The 13801-nt window shown below is 33.5% G+C and overlaps 1 protein-coding gene across 2 annotated transcripts in view; it reads right to left on the bottom strand.

Annotated features, from left to right (window-relative positions):
• LOC123691695 (neprilysin-4-like) overlaps window positions 1-13801 on the bottom strand; it is a 56355-nt gene that overhangs the window by 1960 nt on the left and 40594 nt on the right. For both annotated transcript variants that reach the window (XM_045636220.1, XM_045636219.1), the window contains 10 exons: window positions 12543-12719; window positions 12080-12187; window positions 11474-11618; window positions 10865-11079; window positions 10302-10478; window positions 3934-4037; window positions 3789-3847; window positions 3592-3640; window positions 3436-3503; window positions 2930-3063 (listed from right to left, as the gene is read on the bottom strand). In XM_045636220.1, coding sequence (XP_045492176.1) covers window positions 2930-3063; window positions 3436-3503; window positions 3592-3640; window positions 3789-3847; window positions 3934-4037; window positions 10302-10478; window positions 10865-11079; window positions 11474-11618; window positions 12080-12187; window positions 12543-12719 — 1236 coding nt within the window. The remainder of the gene's footprint in view (window positions 1-2929; window positions 3064-3435; window positions 3504-3591; window positions 3641-3788; window positions 3848-3933; window positions 4038-10301; window positions 10479-10864; window positions 11080-11473; window positions 11619-12079; window positions 12188-12542; window positions 12720-13801) is intronic.

Raw genomic sequence — 13801 nt, 5'->3', positions numbered from 1 at the left:
TGCATGCTATGCCTTCAAGCCACACCTCCGCCCGTCGGAGTGGGGAGCGTGAGGTTTTTTCGTTACGGAATTTCTGGATTCGGTCCTCGCGCTCAAAGCCCGCGATAGAAGCTATGCAATAGCTTAAAACACATAATTCACTATAGATTGACCGCGCCCTGGGTATGTGCGGTGAGGCGAGAACCGGATAATAAAGAGCACGAGTTAAAAGTTAGAAAAAAACGGAACCGCCTCGCCGCACACATACCTATACAGCCCTACAGCCACTGCGGTCAAACTATAGTTCCACTATTATTTCGATTTTTATTACAATAAACAGCGTGTGTGCCAAGCACACATGTCAGAAGTGAAACTTCTTTGGTGGGATTTAAAGATACCAAAATTGTCGTCATACTCCATGACGTGACAGTATTGCCAAGACGCAACCGTGTAATTTTACTCTCAACGCGCCTAAAGAAGTTTCACTTAAGGGTTTGGTCTAGTAGTGCAAACAAATGCATCCTGTCATCCTATATGTAAATAATACAAATGTACTAAGGGAAAGTTGCTCCACTTAATTTTTAAAAATTAAATCATTCGTATGCATAATTTAATATTCGTAATAAGTACCTAAAATGATAATTTGAAACAATTTTCGTGAAAATTACACCGGGTGATTCTTTTTATCAGTACAAAAAATTTGCGAATACGTTCTATCAAATTTTGTATATCATAAAAAAAAATGTAATGTTTGTGTAAAAAATTATAAAATAGAAAAATGCGCAAATGAAAACAAAAGATATTTATTTTTGACTAGCTTCCGCCCGCGACTCCGTCCGCGTGGATGTCGGTGTTCGCGTGGATGGTTTATTTCTCCATTTTGAACTGGGAAGACGTTTCTCACTAAATTAATATTAGACGATTATGATTCACTCCAGTCCAAACAGCAAATAAGCAGGCTTCTGCTTCTGCAACGTTTAGTTGTCCCTGAATTTGGAAAAAATAGTCATGTTTCTTATCTATGACAAAAGTGTTATTTTTTTGCATTGTATTTCAAATATTAAATTTTTTATTTTTAACCGCATCTTCCGCATTCATGTATTTGGCTGGAATTAGACATTTAACTTCTACTTACTAGTCCCATTTTCCCTTCTTGATATGGGAATGTATAAAGTAATTTTTTTAGATATTCCTCGTTATACTTTTAAAAAGTTATAATTGTCATTTTGCTCATTAGGTAAAGTAATTTCGATATCAGTTTTAAGTTTTTTGATACCTGCAATAATAACGTCATAATCGCCTGCATATACTTATCGATTACACCCTGTATACAATCCACCATCCACATTCATAATGTTTTCCTGTCCTCCTCTCCTTTACATTTTAAATGAGTAAATCTGCTACCACTGAAGGATGTTTCATTGTGATCAGCAAATTTTCACCACTGTTGTCGATTATTTGTTTTTCATTTTTAATCAGCAATTGGGAATCATCAGTTTTATTTTTTGCAGATTGGTGATGTACCCTAACAATACGTCGAAAAGGGAAAGCATCAACGAATTATCGTTTTCGTCCTCTTTTTTTATTCTTCGCGTCTCTGTTACTTGTGTTTGTTTAGTTCTCAACACCTATTGAATTTTCTATGTTATTGTGATCTTCCATTACATCTGAGTTTTGATGATGTGATGATAATCCATTCGTTTTAATATTGGTACTTAGAGGTCTAAACTAGAAATGGTAGACTAAATTTGTCAGCGCGTCTGTAAAATCAGAATATAAAACCAACATCCTGTATTTAAGTTACAAAATTAATAATCAAATAACATGCCGCTACGTTCAAAATGACTAGAAGAAAAAATTAAAACACCTCGACATATTTGGAATTTTGGAGTAAACAAATCATTTTTCCCGTATGTCCCAAGTTCAAGTTCTCAATACAAGTTTATATTATGTTTCGTATTTCTCAAACGAAAAATAAACATTTTTGGAACTTCAAAAAAAAATTATATTATAAGAAAATTTATGAGCTTACTTTAGTTTTAAAGAAATATACATCCCTTTACTGACACCCCGTAAAATAACGAAATTTTTGCCAATCACCTTTGGTTTCATTAACTTTATGTTCGAAGATAATTTTTTTTCTAGTAGTTACACGCATATTTTTTTCGTTTATTTTCCATATCGAAATCAAATGTTTAAAAATACGAATATTTGCACAAAACTAAGATAAAAATAATCAATTAACAAAAATATTAAATTTAATGAAGTAGAGCAACTTTCACTTCGGTATGAAGGAAAATCGAGCGTAGAGCACACGTCAGAACGCTCCGGCCCAAGGAGCGCGACTAAAGAAATTCGCTAGGATTTTTCCTACTTATTTTAAATATTTTTTTAATATTTGAAGAATTATCAAAATTCAAAAAAAATTTTTTTAAAGGTTTAATACTCATTCAACTCGAATAAATTAATGGAAAAAATAACTTTTAGCAGTATTTATCAATAGTTTTTGTAAGGCAAAAAATGGGAAATTTAATGAATTTATAACGTTCTAATTAGGAAAATCATAAGTTTTTCGGCAATTGTATTCAGCAGATTTTAATAACGACTATATAAGGATAATAATGCGCTGATCAAATTGTATAAATTGTAATCGGTTGCAACGTAGTGAGTGCACAAACTTAGCTCGAAATGTCTTTGGGGGAAAGAGACTTATCTTGAAGGCCTGATTAAGGTAACATAAAGTAACTTTATAAATGTGAAAAAATTCATGCGCATTGCGTATATAACACTAATTGATAAACAAGAAAAAAAAATCAGTTTATCATTTCAATAGCCGGGAAAAAATTGTCAAATAACTTGTTGAAAACGCAATTTTGCTAGACTGCAGCCTTAAAAACAAATTGTAACATAACAAATTGGCAAACTACATATAATATGTACATATATTTACCGTATAGTTGGGCAGCTGCTGCATGTGGTAGCGGCTGTACTGCTGCACGATGCACTGCACGCGCCCGTGGTACTGCTCCAGCGTGCCCGCCGACCACCACTGCTTCAGGTTGCCCTCCTCGTCGTAGCGACGCCCTGACGCAGTACAAGTGTTATGTACACACACATACATAATACATCGATACACACATACATTCACTCACGCATATACAATACTAAAAACACACAGGTATATATCTACACACATACGAATACACACAAGCACGCGCCAACACATATACATGGATACATATTATATGCACGTTCATATACGCATATACATGGATGCATAAACACTTGTACGCACTCACATATACGCGGATATATCCATGCATGTACGCACTCGCATATACGCGGCTATATACACGCATGTACGTACAAACACTCATACACATAAACATACCCGCGTTCTTGTTTACGTGTGTGTAAGATAAATTATAAAAGTTATACACCTTATAAATAATTTACCTTGATCGTCAAATCCATGCGTTACTTCATGTCCCATTATTGCACCAATCGATCCATAGTTTATTGCCCTAAAATATCAAAACAATATTAATCTCTAGGTACCTATTTAAAAATTGTATTTTTTCATGGCAAACAATTGTTACTAATATTACTTACTCAATGCCATTTCCATAGAAGGGTGGCTGTAGGATACCAGCAGGGAATGCTGAAAAGGAAAAAAACAATTTAATAAACCCTTTAATTTCTACTTACATAAAATTAAATGCAGGAAAGTACCTACTGAAATTGGATAATTATTTTTATATCACTTAGTTTTTAAATACTCCAAAATACTACTAACTCAAACTACTTACTGACTGAGTTGAGTGTCGCTGAGTAGAATGCGTTTACTGTTGTCGCCGTTGCTACCCATCTAAAAATTATTATAAAAACATTTTAGGGGAAAAGATAGAATTTGGATAGATTTAAATTATGATTAAGAAAGAAAAGAAAAAGTACCTGTTTCTGTCAGGCTTCACTCGTAAAGATTCGAATGATTTCTTGACGGCCGCCTGCGTTAGCTTCAAGAAGGTCTCGAACAGGTTGCCTTCTACGACTTCAGCCTGTAATGAAATATGAAATTTAGTCATGGTTAAAATCATAATATCAGTTTTATGTACAATAAGCTTTCAGTTCAGGATGTTTAGTGTTCGGTTTGATTCAAGTATAGAATGCATAATTATTATACTATTTGCTTATTAAGTACTCTGTGTACATACAGTTAAATTTTTTCGATTAATATCAATATATTTTGATATAATAGGCGTGCACATAAAGCTACGTAGACATTTTGATATTACGATTGTGAATGTGCGCGTACGTACACTTGTACATCCCACCAAAAACATAAATGTAAAAATTGGAGCCGAGTTCAATCATTGACTTAATTTGCCAAAAAAAGAAATGAGATCTAAATGTGTGCCAAGTTCTGCAGACAGTCCAGAAATTTATTTACAAGGATGTATTAAGTTCTTAGGTTGACTGAAAACTCAATTGTTTTATTTTCCCTTAGAGAACAATGTTTATTCCAAAATATAACTTTTTTAATTTGAATAATATAATTATTTTCACAAAGCAAACAACTAATGACCTATTGAACCCCATAATTTGATGAGGCTAGTTTTTAGAACCTCAAACTCAAACTCAAACATTTATTTATTCAATTAGACTTCTTCGAGAAGCACTTTTGAAACGTCAATACATATTTTTAACATTTACCACCGATTCGGAAAGCAGTATCTATGGAGAAGAATCGGCAAGAAACTCCATAGTTGCTCTTTTAAATCATTTCAGTATTACAATTTAATTTTACAAAATATGTAAGTAACTGTACGTATATATCATAATATGCCAAAGAACTGTCCTGTGGTTTTTACGCGACAACCCTCCATGGGTTTTTATCTTCCATATATTCCTTAATGCTGTAATAGGCTCTCTGAACTAATACGTTTTTTACATAATTTTTAAATTTAGCACTACTAAACTCTTTAATACTATGAGGAATTCTGTTGTAAAAAAGTATACCTTGGCCCATAAATGAATTTTTAACTTTAGCTAACCGGTAAAATGGCATTTCAATTTTATTTCGGTTCCTTGTGCCATAACGGTGTCTATCTCCTACTCTTGTGTGTAAGTCTGCGTTTTTGTGTACATATAAAATATTATTAAATATATACTGTGATGTTACTGTGAGGAAAACCAGTATTCTTAAAGAGATGTCTTAGTGAGTCCCTAGCACGTAAATTATATATAGAGCGTATGGCTCTTTTCTGAATTCCATAGGACATAATGCTATGAAAGTAGCTAAAATAAACCAATCTAGCCGTGTCTTCATCGGTGAGATGCCTTATTCTTCGAACTGCATATGCAGCTGAACTAAGCTTAGCAGCGGTGGTGGCAACATGGGCCCCCCATTGTAGCTTCTCATCTAGTGTCAAACCAAGAAAAACAGTAGAATCCACAGGGTATAATACCTCCCCGTTTAAAATAATATCCCTTTTCACCTTTTTTACATTTGGAAGGATAAATTCAACACAATTTGTTTTTTTTGCATTTAATAATAAATTATTAGCAGTGAACCATTTGGATATGCGTAAAAGAGCAGAGTTTACTTCGTCAACATTTGTGTCATGTCTATCCACATTAAATATTAATGAGGTATCATCTGCAAACAGTACTATTTCACACATATCCTGCAAATAATAAGGTAGGTCATTAATATATACTAAGAACAAAAACGGTCCTAAGATAGATCCCTGCGGAACACCTATGTTAATCGGCGCACCGCGAGATTTCTCTCCATTAACAACAACGGTTTGTACCCTGTTCTGAAGATATGAAGCTATGAGGTCCTGAGATAAACCTTTAATACCATAAAAATTTAGTTTCCGTAATAGAGTGGTATGTTCTACACAGTCAAAAGCCTTAGAAAGGTCGCAGAATATCCCCAAAGCATTCTTTGAATTTTCCCATGCTTTATATATATGTGACAAAAGAGCTATTCCAGCATCAGTGGTAGAGCGCCCCTTTGTGAAACCAAACTGTTTGGCGTGCAGTAAACCATTTGATACAAAATGACTATATAATTGGTTTAAAATTAATTTCTCGAAGACTTTGCTCAAAGTTGGTAAAATGGAAATTGGCCTATAGTTATTACAGTCTTCTTGGTCACCACTTTTAAATAAAGGAATAACTTTACTTAACTTTAATAAATCAGGGAATATACCACAGTCACAACATTGATTAAATATAAACGCTAAGTGGTTGGCAATGTTTTCTATAATATTATTTACTAGATTTACAGACATTCCCCAGAGATCACATGTTTTTTTTAAGTTTAATGTTTTAAAAGTTTTAACAATTTCCTCTGCAGTCACATGTCGCAATTCAAATAATACATTACACTCAGCAACATGGTCCCTCAAGTAGGACTCCGCAAGCGCTGATGACGAATTTAATTTTTCGGTAATACTAGCAGGGACACTACTAAAAAAATCTTCAAAAGCAAGCGCAACATCAGCACTTTTGTCAATGACCCTACCAGCATTAACTAGTTTTATGGTACTATTTGATTGGCTTTTGCCCATTTCACCATTAATAATTGCCCAAACCGTTTTAACTTTGTTATCAGAGTTGCGTATTTTATCTCTGACATACAAGCACTTGGCAGTGAAACAAACTTTTTTAAAAGTTTTTGAATAATTTCTAACATAACTAAGAAATGCCAAGTCTTTGTTATATTGCTTCATGCCATATAACTCATATAAAACGTTCCTGCATCTGTGTATACTAGGTGTTGCCCATTGGCTAAATGGTAAATCCTTGGTAATACTTAAAGATTTAACTTTAAAGATTTTTTCAAACTCATTATGAATTAAATTAAAAAGATTTGTAAACATTTCACAAGGATTAGTATGAAAGGATTGATCATTCAGGCCAGGCAATTTATTATTAATATTATCTCTAAATTTATGAATGCCTTTTTTAGTTATAGGCCTAACATTAATTCTTTTAAATGTAGGTATGCAATCCCATTCAAAAACTACTTTCTGGCCACAGTGATCCGAAGTCAGTGTATTGAGAATATTTTTTTCTAAAAAGTTACAATCACAGTAAACATTATCAATACAAGTTGCAGAACTTGGTGTAATTCGTGTGGGTTCATCAAAAAGTTTATGTAAATTAAATGATTGAAATAAATTAACTATTCGTGTTGCCATTTGTGTGTGTGAAAGTAAATCAATATTAAAGTCTCCACATACTATAACCTTCTTTTCACTTCTGCTCAAACGCTTTAATATTTCTTCCATGACTGTCTCAAACATATTATAGTCACTGGAAGGAGGCCTATAAACGCAAACAATAATGTAACGCTCAAGTTCAACACAGGACAGTTCAATGGTGCGTTCTACAGAAAGGCTAACAATGTCAGTTCGTTCCTTGCATTTTAAACTATTGTGTACAAAAATAAGAGAACCTCCATGAATAGCGTTTGTCCTAAAGTATATACTTTTTAATTTATAATTATCAATATTTATTAACAACTGACATTGTTTAAGCCAATGTTCTGTTACACAAAATATTTTAATTCTATTATGATTTAAAAATAATTCTATTTCTAATAATTTGCTAGCTAAGCCTTGAATATTTTGACTGCTTAGCTGTTGTCTTATAAACTAGTTTAAATCTAGCTTAGGGCTAGATTGTCTGTCAACACTTAATCCTCACAAAATATAAACAGTATGTAAAACTAGCCTCATCAAATTATGGGGTTCAATAGGTCATTAGTTGTTTGCTTTGTGAAAATAATTATATTATTCAAATTAAAAAAGTTATATTTTGGAATAAACATTGTTCTCTAAGGGAAAATAAAACAATTGAGTTTTCAGTCAACCTAAGAACTTAATACATCCTTGTAAATAAATTTCTGGACTGTCTGCAGAACTTGGCACACATTTAGATCTCATTTCTTTTTTTGGCAAATTAAGTCAATGATTGAACTCGGCTCCAATTTTTACATTTATGTTTTTGGTGGGATATCATTACTTTTTGTACAGAAAATTACTCTGCAAATTTGATTTACTTTATGAATATAATACTTTTTATATACGATTTTTATTATTTTTTCTTGCGGTTTCTCTGTATGGTTTGTTTAGTATTATTTTCTATATTTTCTTGTATATTATGAATGTCAGCGCACATTGCCCCGTCATTATCTGCATTTTTTTAACCCATTGAGCCCCGAGCGGCCCGATCGGGCCACGACACAATGATTTTCTATTGTGTCTATGATTCCGGGGGCTGAGTTAGACTCGTTTTCTGTTTAAAAGATTACATGATTTTCTAAACATCCAGCGTGAATTTGTACACACACTATTACCAAGATGCAAAGACCGTTGTAGAAGAATCGTCGCCTTACTCCATGACGTTACGGTATTGCTATGACGCGATCTTGAAATTTTACTCTAAACGCGCCTAAAGATGTTTCACTTATATTAATATTACGCAAATTAAATCATTTCTACCTTCGACGAAGCCTTCTTCCATTACACTGAAATTAAAACTAAACTAAACACTCATAAATAAAGAATAAATAAATGTGAATATGTAAAATTATTATATTAGATATTAGATTTCTAACTGTATGAGCAATATTTTTATTACAATTTTCTTTTATTTTACGTTTAATAACAGTTTTGAATAAAGAAATCATGCAATCGAAGTAATCCGCCCTAGCGATACTAGTAGCCCGGTCAATTTAAACATTCGGTGCTACATAAAGTCCCAACAGGCTGAATTTCTGTGAAGTTGTTGAAAACATAATTATAAACAATGTCTAAAAGTTCCCCATCATTCCACTGTAAGCTAAAAATTTTATTCACGGTCAAAGGTCAAAAAAATGAGTTTTTCGCGATTTTCAGCAAAACGGTAAGTTTTATCATAAAGTACCTCAGGCAAAGATTGTAGATCATAAAATTATCTATAACAAACAAAATGTATCAATACTTTTTTTCTTACGAGCCACCGTTTCTGAGATATAACGATTCAAAAAGTTATAAAAGTTGTTATCGTCATAATATGCATGGTCAACAATATTATAATATATTATAATAACGTATAATAACGTATATAATATTATAGTAACGTATATATTATAATAACGTAAGAAAAAAAGTATTGATACATTTTTTATAGACAATTTTATGATCTACAATCTTTGCCTGAAGTACTTTATGATAAAACTTACCGTTTTGCTGAAAATCGCGAAAAACTCATTTTTTTGACCTTTGACCGTGAATAAAATTTTTAGCTTACAGTGGAATGATGGGGAACTTTTAGACATTGTTTATAATTATGTTTTCAACAACTTCACAGAAATTCAGCCTGTTGGGACTTTATGTAGTAGTACCCTCATTTTTTGGTTTAAATTGACCGGGCTATAGTGCGAGTGAGTGTGATGTCAGAGGCGCATCGAATCTACAGATGTTTCGCGCTAAAATATGTAAACTTCAATAATCTATATCTCAGTCATTTATTGATGGATTTCAAAATTTTTTTCGGCCACTGATTAGTTTTGATCTATTCTTTAAGACTAGTAAGGTGAATATAATATTTTCTATTTTTTTAAACTTTTCCATTTTTCCATACAAACAAAATTTATGTCATTGAAAAAAAAATTAAATACAGATAAATTCAGTATTTTCTGATTTTTTCCTTTGTACACTCACTATTAACTAGTTGATTACAAAATTTGAACTTTCTAGGTCATCTGGAAGTGGGTTAGGTTTTGTATATATATCTATAAGTCAGTCAGTCTTAAAAATTGCGATTTTTGGATATTAATATCTACGCAACTGTTTAATCTGTATTTATGAAATTTAAGTTTCTTGTTTATCTTGAGGTCCTCTTGATATGTACCAAATTTGGTTTATTTAACTTAAATAGTTTTCGAGTTATAAGGGGGTGAAAAGTGGCTCGAAATGGTTCGTGTAAATATACACACGGCTGCTGCTCGCCAGTTCTCTTCGCTTGAACTCGGCTTGACACGCTGCCGCGTGTCTAGATACATGTGTACGTGCCTACATAATATGTGCTGAGAAGCGAACGTACATGTATGTGAATACTTACATGTGTGCGTGCGCACTGAGCAGGTGTGTTTGAGTGTGTATGTATAAGTACACCTACGGGAAGCCCACGAACCGTATTGCCTGCTATTTGCCTAAACGTGTGCACGTGAGTCCGTGTATTATTTACATGCGTGCGTGCGTACGTAGTTTGTAACATGTGTGTGCGCATGCATGTTTCCAAGCATGTATGTGGCCACTCACATGTTTATAATGTACGTCCAATCTTGTAGTATTGAGCAGCCACTCAGGGAAGCCCACGAAGTTCCGTATCGCCTGTAGTTTACGTAACGTACGTGCTCGTGTGGTGTCGTCCATCCAAGTGAGTTGGGACACGCTTTCCGCGAACGCGGCGCGTACATCTGATACCATCTCTAGTGCCTGGAGGATAATTTAATATTTATTTAGTTGGAGATTGTATAGGAATAACTTCCAAGGCAGAGGAAAACTAGAGGAAATATACATTTATAGAGAACAAAATATTGTTTATTGTTAACATATACTACATGATAATGGAATTTATTGTTTTTCCAGGTATGTTATTTGATTGATTTAGAGAAAAAAAAAACAATTCCACAAAGTAAACATTTTTTTTTCAAATCTATATGTTTAATGTTTAAATATTATCTAGATTCGCGCGTTTCGCACAAACCATGCTAATAATGCAGTCAATAATCAATATGTATGAGAAAACGTTACTTTAAACGTAAGCACGCTTGCACAACCGAACAAATATTAAGCGAAAAATCGCTAACTATTCGACCCACCTTAATCCGCGACGCATTATCAAAATGCCGCTCCACGTACAACAACGACAGCGCCAATCCAAAGTTAGCATTAACATTAGCGGCACAAGTCTTCCATCTTGGAGCCCGAGTCCTCAACCCGTACACAGAGCGACTGAACGCAAAGCCGAGGTCGCGGAAACGGGAGATACTCATTGGAGAGACTGTGGAGAATACGCTCCACCAGATGAAACGTTCTGTAAAATATTAATGTTAAACACGCTAGATGAAAGGTTCTATAACAATTTGGTTTGTTAGACAATGATTTAATATTAAACAAACTTAGCATTTGCAATGCTCTGTCACTCTGTGATAGACACAATGTTAAGCACGCTTCGCTGGATAAAACAGTCTTGGACAAGAATAAAATTAATGAAAATCTAACTACTGCATTTGAAGCGTTTTATACAAATAATGATGCAGTGACAATAAACATTTTAATAAGAAGCAAGCTCAACATGAAACGTCCTTAGAAATAATCACTTAAATAGAAAAACGCTTCACTACATGAAGCGTTCTATGACATTAAATTTTTAACAAGCACTAAATAGTATGTTTAATTTTACAATACTAGTATAAAGAATAACATACCAACAAGTAACGGATCGGTTTCCGATAGTAAAGTAGCCAATCGCTGCAAATAAGGCAGGTCCATAACAATAAGCCGGTCCGCATTCTGGTCTAGGACCACGGTCGTATTGCTGAAGACTGTTTCAAGGTACTTGTCCCAGTCGTGCTAGAAGATAATATAAATATTTTTTTGACGTGAAATATTGAAAGGGGTGAGAGATAATGAAAATATTGAGTAGATGAGGAAATTTTGAGATTCAAGGATTAGAGATTAAATGGTAAAAGTTAAAAGTAATGCAGTTTTAAGTAACATAAATATTTTAAATTGCGATAGTCATAGGTACCTAAGATTTACAAACGAAATTGGTGAATTGAAAATTAGAAGATAAAACATGCTAAACATGTTTAGCGCATAAACTGAAGATAGATAGATAACTATTTAAAAAATTATGTTTAATATTGGGGCTCTTAATGACAAATATTTTTGAAATCCACATGTAATTGTTTTCGCTACAAATCATCGAGTTCATAAAATTGGAGGATCAAGAAACATCTCCTTACAGAGTACAAATTATACCAAGTAAATAGCTTAATACAATAATGTATCTAGATATAGTATTTACATACCTCAGTCCACTGCACGGGTCCGCCAGCGGAGCCCTGCACGAACTGCGCGACGCTCACATCATGGAACAAGTGCGTGCCGCTGCGACGGACCTCCATTGGGGTCATTATCTGATACACATATGTTTTTTGGTGAAGCTAAGTAACTAATAAAGTTATTGGTGAATCATGTGTACAGGTGTAGAAGGCAGTGTATAGGTATTTAAAATATTCTACAAAATGTTATATGCCCATAATCATCAACGAACTTCTTAACGTCAGTCTACGGATCCACTACAGCAATCATGTCCCTGATGTAGCACGTATCCTTGTGTGTATGTGTACGACATACGTGCATGTGTACGTGTATGTGTACGACATCCGTGCATGTGCGTGTACGTGTACATTTATGTGTACGTACATGTTTACATGTTGTGTACAAGGTGTACATATAAGGTGTACATATTTCCCTCCCACGATTCCTTACCCTGGCCAAACTCTTGCTCAGCCCGACGATATCATCAGCGAACTTGTCAGCATCAGTCTGCGGATCGACTACAGCAATCATGTCCCTGATGTAGGTGCGGTACTGCTGCAGCTCGTGGGCGAACTGCTCCGGGTGGAGCAGGTAGCGCTCGCTGAAGCCGGGCGTCACTTGCTCGATCTGGAACATTAAATAAAAATAAACAGACAAATAGTTTATTAAGAAACAATACATACCTACATACAAAACAATTTAGATACGACGATCACCTCAACTAGGAATAATAGATATACCTGTTTATTATTAAACAGTTTTGGATTACCATTTAAAAGTTTAAATATTAATTAATTACGGTAGAAAATTTTGACGTTGAAAGAAAATTTTTAAAATTGAAGTATGTTTACGGGAATGTAAAATTACACTGTAATTTTACATTTTTTTTTAAATGTAAAATTAAATGATTAAGGATTCTTTCTTTAATTTGAGCTTTTTAGCTACAATAGGAAATAATTATGTGCAGTCGCTTTTACGTGTTGAAAATTTTCATATAGGTATGTACATACTAACTAAGCTTATCTATATATTTTGAGGTAACATATTAAATAAGAAACTTACGGCTTGAAAAAAGTTTTTTTTTCATGTTTCGATAAATTTAAAGAGAATGAGTTAACATTCTATTTGAGCTCTCTTCTATTTAATTTATTTGATCTTTTAACACAGAATTCTAACAAAACATATGCTGTTAAAATTTCGTAATCCAATTTATCAACAAGAAAATTGGCTCTACCTACATCCTCTACATAATATTATAATCACATACGAATATCGATATGTGTATCATTAAATATAACACATACCAATTATCTTCAATACATAAAATATTATAATAAACACAATTGGGTCCGCGTGCCGGGACGAAGGATATCTCTCACGATTGCCCTGATGCTGCTGATAAAGTATTCTAATGCTCTTCATTGCTAATGCGATTATGTTTTGAGACATATTGGTATGTGGGTTTTTTGTTTGATTTCGTTAAATTTAATAATATGTTAGGAATGTATATTGTATAGTCATCCGTCCACTGTATATTTAACCAACTACAAAGAAGGAGGAGGTTCTGAATTCGACTGAATTTTTATAGTTTTGAATAAACTAACTAAACTTTCAACTGCATGAACCTATCATCAAGACTCTTATTTTATTTGAAAGCTTCCTTTCGTCACCCGTGCGGTTCCATGTTTTGGTGTAGTTCTGACAATTTG

This window comes from Colias croceus, chromosome 5, assembly GCF_905220415.1.
Source record: "Colias croceus chromosome 5, ilColCroc2.1".
In the NCBI taxonomy this organism is placed as follows: domain Eukaryota; kingdom Metazoa; phylum Arthropoda; class Insecta; order Lepidoptera; family Pieridae; genus Colias; species Colias croceus.
The sequence above is the reverse complement of the archived record's forward strand: the minus strand, read 5'-3'. Positions and strand labels throughout refer to the sequence as shown.